The 20,402-nt window shown below is 45.9% G+C and overlaps 1 protein-coding gene across 5 annotated transcripts in view; it reads left to right on the top strand.

The window, feature by feature from the left end:
* Positions 1-2,937: 2,937 nt before the first annotated feature.
* Positions 2,938-20,402, top strand: part of RBFOX1 (RNA binding fox-1 homolog 1) — a 440,478-nt gene continuing 423,013 nt past the window's right edge. For all 5 annotated transcript variants that reach the window (XM_081554695.1, XM_081554693.1, XM_081554685.1 and 2 more), the window contains exon 1: positions 2,938-3,036. In XM_081554695.1, coding sequence (XP_081410821.1) covers positions 2,938-3,036 — 99 coding nt within the window. The remainder of the gene's footprint in view (positions 3,037-20,402) is intronic.

Here is a 20,402-nt window from a genome sequence, read left to right as displayed (position 1 = left end):
TGTGCAGTGATGTTCTGACTTGGTTATCCAGGGAATGCAGCCTGGCCCCGAATCATCTTGAGACGCGTTTATATGGTCTGGATTCTACGGTTTCCCTTTGCCGGCTTCCAGTTTGTCGGCTGCGAGACCTAAGTCTAAGGGGGAAAGTGGGAGCCATTATTGCAAAAAGGGTCTGTAGGAATCCAATCACCACGGAGAGTTTTCAACTTTGGGGAGAAAAACGGACGGGCAAACCAGTGTTGGCTCAGTGCAGCTGAGAGCAGTTATTGGTTCCTTACATAATGTATTTGTTTTTCATTAAACCATTCAGATAAGGTCTTATTAAAGTGCCATGTATTATTTATCGTGTTTCTTATGAAAATGAGCTGAGGGGGAAATTCTGTCTTCTTGGGGCCTTTGCAGGTTTTTCCAGTGCCAGCAAGGGATTAAAAAAAAGAAAGAGAGAGTAGGCAGGCAGGACCAACCCCTGTCAGTACAGCAGATTGCTTAAGGCAAAGGAGAGGATGGGAAGGAGAGGGGAAGGATGGGATAGGCAGAATCTTTGACCTTTTATTCCAGATTGTGTTTTGCGGGATGGTTTTCCCTTTGATTTTGCGAACTGCAAAATTTTACCAAAAAAACAAGACAGGCAAAGAGTAAGAAAAGACAGAAAAAAAAAATTGAACCAGTTTATTTGTAAGTCAGACCTTGTCTGATGAACTGAGACAAAGTATAGCAAGGATTTTTCAAACAATCACTGCCAACACCCCATCCCCACCCCCACCCCCCCAAAAGCAGTGTAAGATACTAGTCTCTTCTCCCTTAATCCTTCAGACAAACTTCTGCTTGGGGTTTAGCATCCTACCGTGCCCCCTCTAAACTGAGGGGAATGTGAGAGTCCCAGGGTGTTGGAGAAACTGGTTTTGCAAGGTGAGGAACAGAAAGAAAACAGCCAGGTCGGGGCCTAGTGTTTGGCCGAGTGAAGACTTGGTTACTCATGGTGTCTCAAAACAGAACAACAACAACAAAAAATGGAGCTGTGGCGTAATTAATTGCATTTTCTTCAGAAAGCATTTTGCTTATCCTGCAGAGTGAGTTGTGCCTGGTGAAGCTGATGCCTGGGAAACTGTCATTTGGCCGAATGTCCCCATGAGTCTCCCAGAAAGGTCAGTGGGGTTGACCCTGGTGGCGAGTCCCCTGCCCTGTCCTTCAGGGCGATGGCACCCACCACCCGTGCAAGGCTTCTTGCAAGGAACCCAACAATCAAAAGAGATGCTGTTCAGACAGCCTCTTGCTCTGAAAAAGAAAATCCCAATCGCTGGGTCCAAATCTATCACAAAATAGGACTACTATTTCTGATCGTTTTCCTGCCGCCCAGAACATGCTTCCCCTCCCCCTCCCCCGCCCCCACCGCATGGGGGACCAAAGACTCCTTAGAGTCTTAATATTTTCTTTTGATTTGCAGATCACATCCTATTTTATTGCATAAAGACTAACGAAATCTACTAATGAATAATTATTACTTCATAAAATAGAGGGGAGGGGGGAGCCCCCTTTGCAAGAGTGGAATGCTAATGTTGGCCCGAGGAGGGCTGGCCAGGCAGGAAAATAAAATAAAATAAATAAACCCTGGTCGGGGTTTATTCGGGGTTGCAGCCCACAGAATCATCGCTGATCAAATCCGGACTTGTCCACCCTGCGCGTTTATTAATTTGAGAAGAGCCGAGATCCTAGGCAGAGAGAAGCCCCCTTAAATTGGCCGTAGGGCTGGACGGGGTTTTCGAAGAGGTGCTTGATTTCCACGCCAGCCCTCAGCCCCATCCAGGGCGGTTTCTCCCATCTCCAGTCTCGGGCTGGGTGGTGTGCGCCCCGCTGCTGGCTCAGCCAAGGGGAGGCGCAGAGCAAAAAGCGGCGCCCCGAACGCCCCGGGGGTGCAGCGCCGCCTCGGCCGCCCTGCCAGGGGTGCAAGGACCCCCACCAACCTCCCTGCCTCGAGCGCCTGCAACAGCCCCCAGCTCCCCCTGCCCGCTCCCTCCCGCCCCCCAGCCCCTAGGCGTCCTCCCAACACTCCCACGAGGGGGAATCCCATTTCTGTGTTTATTTGCCCAACCGAGCCGGGCAAACACCCCGCCGCCACCCCACATCTAGACTCTGGATCCCAGCTCCCTTCGCAGGAATTGTCCAGCCTGCCTGGATGCTGGCGGTGTGGGGCGCTCGATCGCTTCCTCGCCCGCCCCGCGGAGATTTTTAGCAGATACAATTTGAATTTTGGTGAGTCGTTAAGAAAAAAAAAAAAAAAAGCAAAGGGGAGGGAGAAAAAAAAAACAAAACCTGCCCCTGGACCCATTTGACAAATGAGGAGACGCGGCTTCAGCATCAGCGGCTTGAGCCTCGGTGTGAGTCTAAATCTCTCTCTCTCTTTTTTCTCTCTCTCCCCTCCACCCCCACGGCCCCCCGCCGCTACTCAGCATCTCCCGGAGGGCCTCCGCCCCCCTCTACCTTCCATAGACGTTGCCTTTGCTTGTTTTCCCATCTTCGCGGAGGCGGGGGAGGGTCAGGGGACACCCTCCACTTTGCGGGGCCTCAGAAAGCAGGCCCAATAACCAGAAGGAAAAAAAAAAACAAAAAACCAGCTACAGCCACGAAAGGAACAAAATAGTTGCCCGGCCCTCTCAAGTGTCTTAGTTGGAGGCAGAGATGAACGCCGCCGGGATCTAGCACAACCTACGGGAAGGAAAGCGAGGGAGGAGGGACGGACCGACACGCGGGGTGCGGCGGGGGGGGGCGGGGGGCGGGAGAGAGAGAGAGAAAGAGAGAGAGAGAGAGAAGGGAGACAGGCGCCGGGTTTTGACTTAGATAATCAGCAAAATTAAAAAAAAAAAAAAATTTGTAGCGTCCAGGCAAAGAGCAGCGGCGATTGCATGCGAGCGTGCCCATTCGTGCTCGGCGGGCGCCAGTATGCAGCATCCTCTGACGGGGGCCACCTGCGTGGCGCTCCCCAACGTGGGCATGTGTCCCCAGCTCTCGTGTGCCTTGACTTTTATGTACTTACAGCAGGTAAGGCGCGCGTTTCTTCCCTCGGTGGCTGCTTACCGGGGCTCGGCGGCGGCGGCGGCGGCGGCCTGGGTACTGGAGTCTTTGGGAAGCGCTTTGGTACCTTGGATGGGTTTGGGAAACTGGCAATGCTTGCGTTTGGACGGGAGGGGTGGGAATCGGAGCCCCTAGTTCTCTGTGGAGCCCGGACACCCCGCGTCTGACTGTGCTTGCGGCTCTCTGGGTACTTTGAACATCTGATTCTGAACCTGGGTATCGGGAGTTTAAAATTGCAAACTGCATTTTTTTTTTCTTTAAATCACTCGCATCTTTCTCGTGTCCGTGCGTCCGGTGGCGATCTGAGCCTAAGACCTCTTTGATGCTAAGAGTTTGGATCTTTGCGGAGGCATTTGGGTGTCTTGAGTTTTCATTCAGCCGCTTTAATAAGGAGTGCCATAAACATATATGTCGGTGGGTAGGTGCTGAGTATTTTTGTTTCCTTAAGTTTGTCTGGGTTGTGCTATGTTCCGCCCGCTGGGGACCCAGCCTTCGGCTTTCTGGAGCGTGTCAGCCCCGGAACCTGCGTGTAAACTCACAGGGAATGCTGTGATGAAGGCTAGTGGTTTAGGATGCAGTCTTTGTTGGCATGGATAAAGCCCCCCCCCCACGCCCCCCACGCTCTCTTAATGGTCTTGTTGATGGGTTCTGCGTTTTATTTTCCATTCTGTGTCTCTTTCAGAATCTTTCACTCTGCTTCTCTCTTGTCTTTCTCTGGATGTTTCCCTCGGACCTTCTGTATTATTTTTTCTTCTTTTTTTACTAGTAGGGTGACCGCCTAACTTGGTTCCAAGGCTTGGGAAACAGGCTCAGTATTGCCTTGTGGGGTGACAAGCCCAGCTCTGTCTCGCTGGACAGGGCTTGTGGATGTGAACTGGCAGAGTTGAAGGAATCCTTTTCCCTTCCCAGGATCACAGATCCTGCTCTATGAAGAGCTAACCTGACTGTGGTCTTTTAATCTGTTCTTCCACTGACTCCCTTCAAGAGTCCCATGTGTTAAGTGTGTGTGGTTGTGGTTGACTAAACTTCCTTTACAAGTGTTCCAAGGGCCCTCCTGCTCCAGAGACCCTGTGTATTCATAAAATGTCAGGATTCTGCTTTGAACATCTGGGTAATTTGTCATCAAGTTGGTTGCCTCCAGAAAAAAATATTTCTTTGGCGCGTTTTCTCTTTCGAGTCTTCTGGAGAACAACCGTTTAAAATTTTTCTCGTTGTTTTACTATCTTAGGGCCAAACTGGTTTATCCTTTTAAATAGTATTTTATCCCGTTTGTCATTAAGTAAGTTGTGCCAGGAAACATTTCCCAAGAGGTTATTGGTAACATATGATATGATTCATCTGCTTCTACCATTTCTGTGCCTTTGCTGTGAGTGAGTGAGTGAGTGTGTGTGTGTGTGTGTGTGTGTGCGTGCGTTGGGTGTGTGTGTTTTATACCAGCTACCCACCAGAAGAGTCTCCTAAGGAGCTTTCTACAGATGCTAAACTTCAGCTGAATTTAATCAGATTATTAATATGAGTTGATCTTTTGCCTACTGCATTCCCTTTTTTCATGTTATTTATTAATCAATTTGAGAAGCATTACCTAGCAGGTAAAATACTACAAGTGTTCAGTGTGCTCACAGTTTCTTTGTGCATGTTCCTTTTTTATTTAGGAATAAATTCATTTTTCTTCCTTATAGGTCGTTAAATTGCTTTGCTTTGGGGGGCACAACTTAGGAAAGAAGACAGTGACTTTGAATGAGAGGTTATTCTTGCCTTGAAAAGGACGAGTTATCTAGGAGGAATGCAGGGGTTTTTAACATCAGTCAATCAATCAGGCAGTGTCTATGGAGGTGGGGGAGAAACATTCCTGCTCTAGAAAGGGGTGGCTCAAGGGGGATCTTGGCAGCCATCACAAATATTTAGAAGTGACTGAATCAGCATTGTGGTTCCATATGGCAGTAGGTAGAGGTGGGCTTTGACATGAACCATGGAAGTCACCCTCTCCCCAATCTCTGAATGGGCTTATAATGCTTTCTATGAAAGCACTGATAAGGTGATGCCGTCATATATCAGAATGCGGTGTGTGTGTGTGTGTGTGTGTGCATTTTTCCTGAGTTTCACTCAATGCCTGAAGGAAGTATAATAAGGCAGACATGTATTTTTGCCTGTCTGGTTGAGAATCAGGTTTTCCAGGCATACATTCCACCTCACTAAAGGCTCCCTCTCAGGGTGGGAGAGCTTTATCTTCAGGTCATCTCTCCTCACCACGGCTGGCGTGATAGTCCGTGGACATGTCTCATGTCATTGCTTTTATTTAGCAATCCAGACAGTTGGCTGGTGAAGGGTGTGAAAGAGTTCACTTCAGTCTCCATGAACCACTTACTGCTACCATCTATACGTCTCCTATCTGTACGTCTCTACAGTGTTTTCTATCTGCTATTACTCTATAACTATCACTGTATCTCTATTTAATTTTGATGATCGGAGGGCTAAATCTGTATTTTCAAAGCTGATCAGATGGCTGGATCGGGCCATATTGTTGATAAATGACACTTTCATTGGAGACATTTTCTTTTATTATTATTTAGAAATAAACATATTTCAGGAGTCTTGGTCATTCAGATCACCAGTTACATAAGAACATAATTAAAACACAACTCTTATTTTGGAAGCATTATCATTCTGTTTTCTAAAGGCGCACACTCTGATTAGGGGCCCCTGAGTCCTCCTTAAAATACATTTTCCTGGAATGAAGCTTCTGATGGCCCTTATTTCTCATCCAGTATTGAAGGAAAATGACTTCGTCATCCGTTTTCTTTGCCCTAGCCTTGACATCTCACCTCTCTTCCTAAACCCTCCCAGATTTGTTCCTAAGACAACTCATAAAAGCAAAAATCAATCTGGATACCTCAGCATTGTGTTTACCCTTAATGACCAAGTGAAAACGACATAACCATTTTGCCACAAAAAACAAAAAAGAAAGCAAACTTTTTAATTCAGGCCAAAGAAGAGGCAACTTTGGTGTTGAAATTATTTGACTTGTTCCATTTCATTGATTCCTGTTCCCCAGTGACTCTGCTTTAGGTGAGTATTTTCCTACAGTTTCAATTTCTTTCTTTTTTCCTTTTTTTCCTCTCTTTGCACATCAGAGATGTTATGACGGTTGGAATCATGTCAAGTGGTCCTTTTGGCATCTAGATCTCGAGGCCAGTGATGTCATCACATACAGATATACCCACATCTGTATTCCTCTAGGGTGAAGCGACGATCTTGTGGCCCTGGACCATTTTAAAGATGGAAGGGACAGGCAAGCTCTGTAACGGTTCTGGGTTCGGTCTTGCCATCCAGGGCAAGTTTCAGCTTCAGGCTCCGTTCTTGACACCCTGCAGCATCTGTATCTGGTGTCTTCTTTGGTGGTGAATGTACTTCTCCCAGGTGAACTTCAAACTCACACCTCTCCAGTACAGAATCTGCCCAGCTTTCCAAAGCAGGTACTCATTTCAACAGTCTGTCTTGGAGGGAAAATTCTGCATGCAGATTCAGAATTTTAGGGGCTTACTACAATCCGGGTCAAAAGAGAATAGGTAGTGTTTTTCACAGAGAAATAGAAAACAACCCCCCCCACACACACACACATTCCTCATAAGAACAACAACAAAAAAACCCAAGAGATGCTTGATGTCCATCCTAAAGTCACAGGGCATGCACCAAAGAGCATTGCATGGTAAAATATGGTAAGCGTATGGACAGAACAGACAAGATCTGTTGCCTGACTCACACTGCGTGCCACATTTCCCCTAGAGCTGTTTTACACCCAGTTCTAACTCCCTGGGAGAGGATCAGTAACGTATTAACTTGATTTTCTCCTCTTCCTAAACCCCTATCAGTGTCTCCCAGTCCTGTTCTAAGAAAGCTTCTCACCTGTCAGATCCTTTTCACTGAAAACCTTTTGATCAGCTTCAATGTGAAAACAAGTCAAATGCTTAAATTCCACATTAAAAGGGAGGGGGCGGGGGGGGGCCCTGAAGTGTAAGGTGCCACTGTCAATATCCGATTGGTCATTTTCCCTGCTTAATGATGATCCATGTGGTTTGTTTTAAATAGTGAAGTGGTTTGTACAAAGGGTAATTCCTGGTAAATGAAGTCATTGCTCACTATGGACACCTTCAGATCGAAAGCGATTGAACTGAAACCTGCATATCAACCCTTTCTGTCTTTAATTAGAAAGCGGATCTCAGCTCTGAGTCGCCAGGAAGATGGCTCTTACACCAAGGCTGTGGGGACGGGGTGGGGGGCGCTCACCCCACGCACCTGCCGCGGTTATAAATATGGGACACGCTAGGGAGGCCGTAACAATGATGGCTGCGCAGAGAAGTTCAATTCTCATTCTAGTTACTTACCTTGTGCTGCTTCATCTGATGATTTATAGAGGACCAAATGGCGTTTTATCACCTTCTTTCTTCTCGGCTTAATCCCGTGTTGATTTATTAGATCGTGCTGTGGATCGGGGGGAGTCAATAGTGTCAATAATGCAGAAAAGAATTAGGATAGATTATCTTCATGTCTGAATTGTTTAAGGAATTTAAGTGCCTGGAATGAGCTTATTCCCAAGCCTGGGTGGCTCTCTGATAGAACCGAGGACCGCGTGTCTCTTTGTAGAGCGATTGTATGTCATAAACTGGCTAAGTAACCAATTTTCCTGGTTTCTCCGATTTTTCCAATGAAGGGGGAAAGACATGAATTGTTGGGCTCTTGTCTGCCATGTGAAAGACCCATATCTCAGGTCGGCCGAGGTTCACCCTCTGTCTCTTCCATTTTTAGGGATCTGTGGTGAAGTGGGGTGAGGGAGCGCTACAGGGTTCCTTGGGCCATCTCAGCCTGGAGAATATTTCATCCAGCGTTCACTCCTGAAAACCGTAAGCATCTGTCAGTCCGGAGACCCGAGTCCTGCGCCATTCGGCAGCTCCGTCTGCCATTTCGTGGCAGTTCCTCGTGTCAGAACACACACCCGGCAGCTTCTGCCTTTGCCCGAGTCCAGAAAGCCCATCCTATTAGCACTCACGCCATCTGTTTTCCTTGCAGCCGGCCCTTGAGTAATTGTCCGGTAACTGATGGACAGAGGGTAGACAATCTTTTTGTAGGGTTTTCTGATTCATTTAACCAGGCTCTCTGCCCCCAGGAGAAAACGTAATGCTTGTTTATTCATATTTGGCTGGATGAAAACAGTGTCGTTTGTCAGGCAAATAATAGTCTTCTGAAAGAGAAATTGCAGCATTGTAAACAAAATCAGGTTGGTTGGTCGGCGCGACGCGCGACGCGCAGAGGTGGTTGTCCTGTGAATGAGCAGAGATGACAAAGTGTGGGTGTAATCGCCCCTTCTGTAGAGACCTTTTTGATGGACAGGGAGAGGTGTCCCAGTGTGCTGTTTAATTCATTGAAGAAAGGCAAAGAAAATTCCATTCATCAATAAAGTTTTCCTCTTCCCCGGGTGCTGCCCCACAAGAACTTTGCAGGGCTGGGCGTTTCCTCTGGGACTGTCTATCTGATGTGGCTTGCCTGGGCTGGCCCCGTTCAGAGGGGCTGTGTCAGATGGGGTCAGCTCTCAGACACAATAGCTCATGAGGACCCTGGCCTCGGCCCTTCAACCACACTGAGTGCAGACGAGCTGGGGGCAAGGAGCAGAGACCCTGCAGGGAGTACCTCTTAGATAAGGGTTTTTCCAAAGGAGCCTCAGTTCCATTCTTGAGCCTGTTGTAGGCTTGGGAAAGCGCTTCTGTGGTTAGAACTTTCTGGCTCCTGAAAGAGTTTGGGGGAAAAAAGATTTCATTGCCGTTTCTGCTCTTCCTGGCATACTGTGGTCCTGACTGATAGATCTCAGCTGAAAAAGGGCAAAAGATGACGACTTTCTGTTATTGCCTGGGACCCTACTTCTGAGTGCTCTCTTGTTAATTTACTTTTAATATTTGTTAAAGTAAATATTGTGTTAATTTTACTTGTAATATTTGTTAAGCATCAGATGGTTTAGAGGGAGCTTTTGCTAGGCTTGTCCTGACCTGTTAGACTGCAGGCAACATGGTGGCAGAGACTCCTTCATTTCTGTTTTCTTCTACGCACCATGCCTAGAAGAAAGTCTGAGACATAGTAGTTGTCCAACTAAAATAAAATGTGCAATGGATGAATGAGTGAATACATTTGAGCCTGAGAATCGAGAGGAGGAATGTACTTATAAGCCAGAGGAGGCAGTGATTGTCCCTGCTTTTTACAGGTGTGTGCCATTACAAGTCCAATCATTCATTCTTTCATCTGTCCACGCAAAACAGGTTTTCCAGGCATCAAGGATGATGCAGCACAATGGTTAGGGAAGATCTCCACCACCTTGGAGCTGACATTCTAGTAAAAGAGTAGATGGTGCAGAAGTAAGGGAATCAAGAGGTGTTTTCAGATCATGGAGAGTGCTGTGCAGGAAGTAAACAGGGTGATGGGTGAGGATCAGCGGCAGTTATTGGTTGTTGGGCTTTATCTGACAGCTGCGTCAGGGTGAGTCCCAGGAGGGAGTTGATGGTTTTCCTGACCTGAGGATAAGGGATTTGGGGATGTGTGAGTTGTTGAGAAAGGTGTTTCAGGAATGAATGGAGAAGAGCAAGTCCACCTGCCTTGTCTACAAAGGAGGATGCAAGAGATCGAGGGAGACAGTAAGTGGTGGAATTGGGTCACCTTCTAGTGTGATGGTCTCTGTGGATAGAATGTGGCTTCTGTTACCTTCAGGAAAGTGTTAGTTGCTCTGTCATGTCCAACTCTTTACAACCCCATGGACTGTATAGCCCACCAGGCTTTTCTGTCCATGGAATTCTCCAGGCAAGAATACTGGAGTGGGTTGCCATTACCTTCTCCAGGGGATCTTCCTGACTTAGGGATCAAACCCAGGTCTCTTGTTCTGCAGGCAGATTCTTTGTCATCTGAGCCATCAGGGAAGCCTGTTACCCACTTGGGCCACACTGAAAAAAGGAGAAAAGACAGAAATGAGTGTCCAGTGAACAACGAGGCAAAACCACTCCTGAGTTGTTCTGTGGGACACTTGGAGACAGGTTTGGAGATTGAAAGTGGAGAGAGGGTTTTGATGGAAGCCCTAAGAAAGACATTAGTTGCGGAGCTCCGAGAGTCTTGCTGGTATCTTCTATCAAAACCCTATCGTGGTGCTTACACAGTGAGTGTTACATCAGAAACAATGAATGTGGCCCAGAGTTTCTCAAATGTTATTCAAGCATCCTTTTCCTGATTTTTGCCAATTCACTCATCAACAACAGGTGATATCTACTTAGTATTCACTTATGTGTTGAACTTCTAAGTAGATTGTCCAAACCCAAAATAAACACACTAATAAATGAATCAAGACATCCCATCATATCACAGCTGTGATAGTATTTTTCCCAACAGACATTGAAATACTTGCACATTGAAGTATCCATTCATCTATGTTCATTCATTCAGTCTTTGAGCTCCTATTAGGGGCCTGCTGATCTTCTCAATTGTTTCTAGAACAAAGCAAAGCCCCCCCACCCCCACCCCAACCCCATCCTCACAGAGGGTCCATTCAGTTGTCCATCCCGGTGCCATCTTGTGAACCATTGGTGCAGTGCCATGCTTTGGTTAACACTGTTTTGGTCCATTGGCTCTCCTAGGGATCCCCTTCCATGCCTGGCCTGGAACAGCTCATTCCTCCCGACCCAATTTGCAAAAAGCAAAATTCTAGTTTTCTTTGCATCACCTCTTGTCCTCTTTGCCAGAGCAGTAGTCAGAATCCATAGTAGAGGAAAATAGCCATGTATTTAACATCTCTATGCTATCCTGTGTGCTCAGTCATGTCTGACTCTTGCAACCCCATGGACTGTAGCATGCCAGGCTCCTCTGTCCATGGGGTTTCCTAGGCAAGAATACTGGAGTGGGTTGTCATTTCCTTCTCCAGGGGATCTTCCCAACCCAAGGATCAAACCCAATTCTCTTGTGTCAGCTGCCTTGGCAAGTGGATTCTTTACCATTGTACCATGTGGGAAGCCCATATTTAACATCTATAGCCATATATTTAACATGAGGGGGCTTTGAGTTGATGGGACTGGGCAGAGGGTGGTGCTCTGGTCTCTGACACTCTACCAGGTTCCCAGGTGAGGAAAAGCCTCCCTCTCTTTTCATCCTGTTCTTCGTGTTGTGGTTAAACACACACAGAATCAAAATTAGGAACTGGAATCAGAGTGAAAAAAAAAAAAAAGCATTCAGAAGGTGAGTGTGTGTTCCTAGGGAGGTAATGACATTTTCTTTTTTTTACCTTTGCAGCTGTGGAACAAAGTACAGGCAACCATAGTATTTCGGAGCCTCAGATTTCCCAGCCCTGATGAGTAAATGCACAAAAGTTTCAGCCTTGATGAGCCTTTTCTTTTTTAGCATCTGATGTTTGCCTGGGACTCACCTCGAGGACTAGATCCTCCTTATTGGAAACAACAGTGACTATCCCAGCTCTTCCTTTAGATGGTTCTGCTCTCTCCAGGCATGGGGCAAGCTCTGCTCTTAAGCAAGAGTGAGAGCCGAGAGGTATCCCCTCCGCAACGGATGGGTCCTCCTTCCTCACAGTGAACAGCATTGGCTCCAAAGAAGAGAAGGAATGATGGGGTGGGCATGTCACAGTCTCCAAGTGCCCATCTCAAGACCCTCCCAAAATTCAGTTGAGGAACCAACATTATTTTAGGACCAGTTGGTGTCAGCTCTTTTGCAAAGCCTACTTTGAAAGAACTGGTATCTCCGGAGCTGTATGTAGGACAGAAGTGGTGAGCGGAAGGCTTATCCCAGCTCTGTTACTCAATTAGCTGATCCAACTGGATCGAGCAAGTTGCTTAACGTGATTCAGGGGCTTTAATTGCCTTCTGTGAAAAAAAAATAGGGGTAAGAATAACTATTTCATACTGTTCTTTGCAAGATTAAGTCTAATCCTTAGCACAGCATCTGGGACAGGGTGAGCGGCCAATGGGTGTTTATTAAAAAGTGAATGAAAGAATGAATGAATACCTGTGTTAAAAGAAGTAGCATCTGTTTATCAAACATCATTTTTTATTTTCTGTTTCTCCCAAATCAACATGATACATGCCCCTGTGGCTTGCCGAGGACACACACGAGGCATATGGGGGGATAGGGGTCTGTCTTGGGCCCCTTGGTTCCTGCTACCTGTCCTGGCTCTCTTCCCCCTTCTCCTCCCAACCCCTGTAAGTCCTGCTGGTGGTACTGGCATGTAAAGTGGCTGCACAACTCAATTAATGCTCTGTGACAGGAGGAGGGGAAATAAAAATTGTCTGGCTCTTGTCAGTAGCAAAGTTATTTACTTTCAAAAGCTGGCAGAATCACACTGCAGGGGCTTCACTTATTTCTACTCAGAATGTCATTGTTCTGGATGCCGGAGACCTGAGCCACCCTTTCAAGCTCATTCCCATAAGCTTTCCTTGGGTGGGAGCCGGCTAAAGTGAAGGTGGTCACCGAGAGAGTCCAGGAGAGTCCCCTGGGGCTTGGTGATGGCCGGGTCCTTGACTGATACCTGGGCAGATGTCCCAGTCTGGGGATGGATGGTCCAGCTGACACATGCATTTTTAGATCCTGGATCTGTCCTGCCAGAGGGCATATGTGTCATCGTGTCCTCTTTGTTATTCAGTCGCTAAGTCTTGTCCGACTCTTTGTGACCCCATGGACGGCAACACACCCGGCTTCCCTGTCCTTCTCTGTCTCTTGGAGTTTGCTCAAACTCATGTCCATTGAGTCAATGATGCTGTCTTGACTATCTGAGGACAGATATCCAACTATCTCATCCTCTGTCACCCTCTTCTCCTCCTGCCTTCAATCTTTTCCAACATCAGGGTCTTCTCTAATGAGTCAACTCTTCACATCAGGTGGCCAAAGGATTAGAGCTTCAGCTTCAGCATCAGTCCTTCCAATGGATATTCAGGGTTGATTTCTTTTAGGATTGGCTGGTTTGATCTCCTTGTAGTCCAAGGGACTCTAAGAGTCTTCTCCAGCACCACAATTCGGAAGTATAAATTCTATGGTGCTCAGCCTTCTTTATGATCCAACTCTCACATCCATCCATGACTACTGGAAAAATCATAGCTTTGACTGTATGGACCTTTGTTGGCAAAGTGATGTCTCAGCGTTTTAATATGCTGTCTAGGTTTGTCATAGATTTCTTCCAAGGAGCAAGTGTCTTTTAATTTCGTAACTGCGGTCACTGTCCACAGTGATTTTGGAGCCGAAGAAAAGAAAATCTGTCACTGTTTCCACTTTTTCCCCATCTATTTGCCATGAAGTGATGGGACTGGATGCCATGTTCTTAGTTTTCTGAATGCTGTTTTAAGCCAGCTTTTTCACTCTCCTCTTTCACCCTCATCAAGAGGCTCTTTAGTTCCTCTTCACTTTCTGCCATTAGAGTCATATCATCTGCATATCTGAGGTTGTTGATATTTCTCCCGGCAATCTTGATTCCAGCCTGTGATTCGCACAACCCAGCATTTCACATGATGTACTCTGCATATAAGATAAATAAACAAGGTGACAATATACAGTCTTGTCTTACTCCTTTCCCAATTTTGCACCAGTCAGTTGCTCCATGTCAGGTTCTAGTTGTTGCTTCTTGAGCTGCATACAGGTTTCTCAGGAGATAGGTAAGGTAGTCTGGTATTCCCATCTCTTTCAGAATTTTTCAGTTTTTCGTGATCCACACAGTCAAAGGCTTTAGCATTGTCAGTGAAGCAGAACTGATGTTTTTTTCTGGAATCTCCTTGCTTTTTTTATGATCCAACGGATGTTGGCAATTTGATCTCTGTTTCCTCTGCCTTTTCTAAATCCAGCTTGTACATCTGGAAGTTCTCGGTTCACATACTTTGAAGCCTAGCTTGAAGGATTTTGAGCATAACCTTGGTAGCATGTGAAATGAGTGCAGTTGTACTGTAGTTTGAACATTCTTTGGCATTGCCTTTTGTTGGGATTGGAATGAAAACAGACCTTTCCCAGTCCTGTGGCCCCTGCTGAGTTTTCCAAATTTGCTGACATATTAAGTGCTGCACTTTAACAGCATCATCTCTTAGGATTTTAAGTAGCTCAGCTGGAGTTCCATCACCTCCATTAGCTTTGTTCATAGTAATGCTTCCTAAGGCCCACTTGACTTTGCACTTCAGGATGTCTGGCTTTAGGTGAGTGACCACACCATCGTGGTTATCCAGTCATTAAGACCATTTTTTCTTTTTACAGTTCTTCTGTGTATTCTTGCCACCTCTTCTTAATCTCTTCTGCTTCTGTTAAGTCCATACCTTTTCTGTCCTTTATCGTGCCCATCTTTGCATGAAATGTTCCCTTGCTTTCTCCAGTTTTCTTGAACAGATCTCTAGTCTTTCCCATCATGTGTCCTCTTTATTTTAAAACAAAAGGACAGAGCTTAGGGGTTCACAGCTTCACATCCCTCTCGTCTGAACCACTCCTGGAATTTCTGGAAATGCAAAAGCACCTCGTGTAAAAAGCTGGGCTTTGGGTTTATCGATCTTCTCTACTTAAACCCTCTGACAGGTTCTCTCATCCAAATAATCTGTGTAAAGCTTTTTCGCTTCCTTCCTTCTGCCTCACCATCCCCCTCCCAAACCCCCAAGTGATAGCAGTGAACAGCCAAGTGGAAAAGTCCTTCTCTTCAGGGTGCAATGGCACAACCTTCCACTAGGGGTCTCCGTTTAGAACGTTACTCAGGATTCTTGAGAACTCTCTTTTTCTTTTTACAGTCTCCTTTCGGTTCCATTCCAAAAGTGAGACTCCTCTACAAGCTGGAGAGGCGGCTTGTTAGGTCTTGTGGGTAAGCAGAGCATCCAGCCGATTTCAATGAGGAGGATGATGATGAAAAAAATAATAAAAAATAATTAAATAATAACTTTTCTGTGCTTCATGACAAGCACGTGAAACTAAGCCCTTTTACATGGATTATGTCTTTTAATCCCCCACAAAAGGCCTCCAGGGGGATTGATAGGAATATGAAATCTTTTTTTCTTTCTTTTTCTTATTTTTAAGGTGGGAGGCCTAGATGGAAGTGTGTGTGTGTGCTGAAGAGCCCATACTTAAAACTAGACTGGCTCACTCCAGGGGCTCCCCAGTTGTTCAGAAGGTAAAGAATCTGCCCGCAGCACAGGAGACCCGGGTTCTGTCTCTGGGTCTGAAAGATCCCCTGGAGGAGAGCATGGCAACCCACTCCAGTATTCTTGCCTGGAGAATTCCAGGGACAGAGGAGACTGGAGGGCTACAGTCCATAGGGTTGCAAAGAGTCGGACACGACTGAGTGACTAACGCACGTGCCACACACACACATCTCCCTTCAGAACCAGGCTTCTGAGCTCTATGGTTTGTGCTATCCCCTTGACTACCCGCTTGCCCTACAGGGCGCTGGTCCTGCCTGATACACCTCCACTTCAGTTAGGCCATCCCTCTGCACTTAACCACACCCTTGTTCCTTTTTTCTTTTCAAGGCAAAACGTGTCAAAAAGGCAAAGAGTCCGGAGATGTCTAGACTTGGAAGCTTTTTGCCATTTTAAGTCATTATGATGATTGTTGAAACAATGACAGCACACATCAAGGCTGTCAGACCAGGGATGGGGGGTGAGGTGGGGAGCGGGTGAGCCAGGGAGGGAGAGAGCTGATGGCAAGTGCTTGGAGAAGAGTGGCCTGCATGTCTCTACTGCCAGTTCTGATCCCCAGGTCCCCCCTGCGCTGAGCAGCTCTCCAACCAACTCAGGAAATGCAGCCACTGCCCGGCACCGTATTAATGATTTATACACCCCAAGCCACTGCTTTTGCTCACGTGCAGGGCCGGTCCTCTTAATAAAGGAATTTCTGGGAGTGGGATCCGGGCTCACCAGGCTATTTTCCTCAACGCAGTGGAGACTGCTTCATCAATCAGAAGAATTTAGTGCTTTACAACCTTCCTGAGCTTCTGACTGTGTGTGTGTGTGTGTGTGTGTGAGTGTGTGTGTGTGAGCGTGTGTGTGTGAGCGTGTGTGTGTGTGAGCATGTGTGTGTGTGAGCGTGTGTGTGTGAGCATGTGTGTGTGTTGTGGGTTTAATCAGATCCACCTTGGGGCATCTCCACTGCCTTCCTATAAAGAATGAACGAAGGAGGGGCTGCCGTCTATCTTAGGTGTTTCAGGGTGGATTCGTTTGTTTCACAGTGGTGTCACGGCCCTATTTGTTTACCATTTGGTGTTCATGCTTATGGTGTTGTCTGTGAAAATGGGCTGACACCGTTTTATTAGCATAAAGAGATGCAGACCACACTAGAACCACCCGCTTCCTTCATGCCATCAAAGACGACAGACCAGGGAGATGGCGAGTGTGCTAAAGACAGAATCCTCCCTCACTACAAGTCAATAGGACAACGTGTGTTCTTTAAACAATGGGATTTTTCAGGCTTTACTTTTTTTTTCTTAAATTATTCACAGAAAAAGGACTTGGCTTCATTTTAAAACTGAGGGAGGATATTTCTTTTCTGAATTGAGAATTCTGGATCTTGGAAAGTTTCTCCTCTCTAGTGAGCCACAAAAAGCGAATTTTAATCCCTCCCTTTTTTTTTTTTGTTCCTAATTAAAGGGGAAAAATGATATAGTCACATAGTGTATTTACAACCCTCCATTCCTTTTCCAAGGTATCCACAGAGAAAAGTCCTGAATTTCTGGGGGGAAGGAGTAGGGGGGATATTGCGCATGTGTTCTCTTCATTGTATCGTTCATTTCATTTTGCATGTGATTTTATTTCTTCCCCTATAGAACTGATTGATGACAACTAACAGAGATCTGAGTAGGAGTTTGAGGGGAAAACAGAATATTTAGAAAATTAGGATCATACTTTACATATGCTATCCAACAGGCTTCTTTTTACCATAAGATGAAAGTTTGATTTTATAGAAATGCGCCTGACTTTAGAAAAAAAAAAGAGAGAGATGTAAGGCTTTTAGGAAATAAACATGTCAGTTTAGTAGATTCCCTAAATAATGCATGAAAGGTTGAACGCAGAGACAAATGAATAAAGCTACAACCAACCCCCACTCAAACTGGGGCTTTAATTTCTTTTAGAGATGTGAACGTTTTGGCTAACTGTTTCTTTTTCACATTTAGGCTTATGAGAAAATGAAAAACGTTTTTTGAAACTGTCCAGGGTCTTAGTCAGCAGTCATGAAATGGAAACAAATATTCAATTGCAAAGACTACCTTTCCCAGTCTCATCTTCTTGAGAAGTGGAGAACAGAGTGTACATATTTACATAAGTAAATAAAGGACGGTACAGCCGTTTGCCATCACAGGAAATATGATACAGCGTTTTGGACTAAGAAAGCAGGTGTCCAGCACACACAGCTTCCATTCATATTGTACTGATTTTTGTGTTTGTGTTTGTCCTCCATTCTATGCATTTGTGAGTGTCTCATTGTCTTTAATTATGTCTACGAGGCACAAGACAGCAGTCAACATCTGCTCCATTGTTTACTCGGTTTACATATAGCTTTGATGGGTTATTAAACAATCTATTTTTCAAACTGAAAACAGAGAAACCAGGCGAACCCGTATTATGGCATTTTGTAAAGACCCATTATGCAATTAGCACTTGGGATTTGTGCAAAGCTGGTGACTCACCCGAATAAACAGTCCTTTATTCTGATAGCTTTTCTTGGCTTTGTGGAAAATGTCCATTCCCCCCCCAAAAGTGAAATCACATTTCCTCCTTAATCATGTAGCATGCCAAGAAAATGATATATCAGAGATGTGTTCATATAAGAGGTGGGTCCTTCACTTTTTATATCAGAAAAAGAACAACCCTCCAAAATAATGATGTCTTTAATTCAAGCCAGCAATTACTATATTACATAAGACAACTCTCGCCTGACACGTGAGACAGACTTGAAAGTTTATCCCAGACTCTTGGAGAAGACTGGCCATTTGTAGACTGTTCCTCACACGTCATGATCTATTGCTGAGACTTACCGAGTCATCTACAACAAAGTGTGTGACACCCATAATGACTGGCTCAGACCTCATTCTCTCACTTAAGTAATTGGTTAATAATTAATTCAATCGCTCACTCATTCAACAAATGTTTTCTTAGCCTCTGCTCTGCCTCAGAAATGAGGTCAGTCCCTAAAGAGACACAGGAAAGAAAAACCAACGTCATATTTCCTTCATGGAGCTCATGGAGTGTGTTGAAGTTAGTGATCACTTTATACATCGGTATCGCAAGTGGTGGTAAATGGTCTGAAAGAAGGGTCCACAGAAAATAAAAAGGGCTCGATTCAGAGATGAAGAGTGTTCTCTCTAAGGAAGATGCATTGAGACTGAGATCGAGTAGGAAGTGGGCAGAGAGGTGGATGGGGAGACCATGCCCACAGAGAGAGGGTGTCCCAAGCCTGGGTGATCTCAGGGGAGGCTAAGAAAGGCAAGGGAGCCTGTGGGACAATGAGTTAGGGCAGAAGAGACAGAGGGGCTGGAAGCCACAGGGGTTTAGAAGCATCGATGTGGCGGTGGATTTTAATCCAAGAGAGATACAAAGGAAAAAAAAAAAAAATGAACGCAGAGGGTCTTTTTTAAAAATTTACTTCTAATTGGCGGATAATAGCTTTACAATGGTGTGTTGGTTTCTGCCTGACAACAACATGAATCTGCCATAAATGTGTACATATCCTCTCTCTCTTGAGCTTCCCACCCACCCCTCTAGGTCATCACAGGGCAATGGGCTGAGCTCCCTTGTGCTGTACAGAAGCTTCCCACTAGCTGTCTGTTTTACATATGGTAATGGATATGTTTCAGTGCAACTGTCTGAATTTGTCTCACCCTCTCCTTCCCCACAGAGGGTCTTTAAGCAGGGGGCAAGTATGATTGAATTTAGCCTTTTAAAAGACCAGTTGGGCTGTTCTGTGGAGAAAAGGCTAGCAGGGGAGGAGATTGAAAGCAGGGCTCAGGTAGGAAGCTGTTGCAATAATTCAGACACAAGATGACGGTCCCTGGGAGTTGATACAAGAGACGGACAGGAGGGAAAAGTTTGAAAAATAAGCCTGATATTCCCTGTGACATTCTCCACCCCTCATTGCAGGTATTCAGCCACAGGCGAGCACGTGTAATATCCTGCAGGGTGGGGCATATGAGAGCTGGGGGAGGATGGTAATATCTCAGGAGGCACTGCCCTGGAATACAAGGGGCTTTGCCAAAGAGAGTTCCAAGCTAGTTCCAGCCCGTGCTCCCTGGATTCTACTTGGTCAGGGCTCTGAATCTCAGTGGCTGGTCCCACACCTGGTTTGGTAGCAGTTACCACACAGAATGGCACCCACATTGGCAGCGTGCCCTCTCCCCTCTTAGCAGCAGACTTCTGAAATACTAAGTAAGGAGTGCAGAGCTAGTTGGATGAAATGTCCCAGGAGCAATGCCTCCATCCTCCACGTCTGGTCAGGGAAGCTCAGGAGTTAGATGCATTCCTGTTGGTGTCAGGCAGAAGTGGCTCTGAATCTTTAAAACATTAAGAATCTTACAGACCTCTGACCAGCTAAGTGGGCATGTCTCTTAACCTCTCTGGAGCTTTGTTTCTACATTTGTGAAATAGAGGTAATAGCAGGACCAGTAACGTGAGGTTGTCATGATCATGGCATGAGATGATTTGTATAGTACCCAGAACAGCCCCTGGCATATGAGAGCCCAGTAATGATTTTACTCTTGGTGACGGTGGTGCTGATGCTGATGCTGGTCCTGATGGTGGTGATGGAGGTGGTGGTGCTGATGCTGATGCTGGTCCTGGTGGTGGTGATGGAGGTGGTGGTGCTGATGCTGGTAGTGATAACAGTGATGGAGGTAGTGATGGTGGTGCTGATGCTGGTGGTGATGGTGATGATGGTGTGATGCTGGTAGTGATAGCAGTGGAGGAACTGATGATGATGGTGGTGTAGTGGAGGGGGTGCAATGCTATGGGTGACTATGGTGGTTGTATTGATGGTGGTGAAGGTGCTGGTGGTGGTGGTGGGGTGACAATAGAGATGGCAGTGATGCTGATGTTTGGTGATGGTGGTGATGCTGATTAGAACGCAGTCTAGTAGAACAGTTGCAGAACACTTGGATTTAAATCAGGTCCAAATCTGCTACTTGCCATCTCCTGGGCATCTCCTGTGCCCACTGGCAAGTTACCTTTCTTGGTTTCAGTTTTCTCATCTATAAAACGGGGATGATGGTATGCACTGTGGTCACTACAATGACAAAGGGAATTCATATTTGTTAAAAAAAAAAGTACAGCATTTATTCTAATAAACAAACTCTTCAATGAGCA

Source organism: Giraffa tippelskirchi, chromosome 13, assembly GCF_054371585.1.
Source record: "Giraffa tippelskirchi isolate mGirTip1 chromosome 13, T2T-mGirTip1v1.2.pri, whole genome shotgun sequence".
In the NCBI taxonomy this organism is placed as follows: Eukaryota; Metazoa; Chordata; class Mammalia; order Artiodactyla; family Giraffidae; genus Giraffa; species Giraffa tippelskirchi.
Note: the sequence above shows the minus strand (reverse complement) of the source record. Positions and strands in the feature narration are given on the sequence as shown.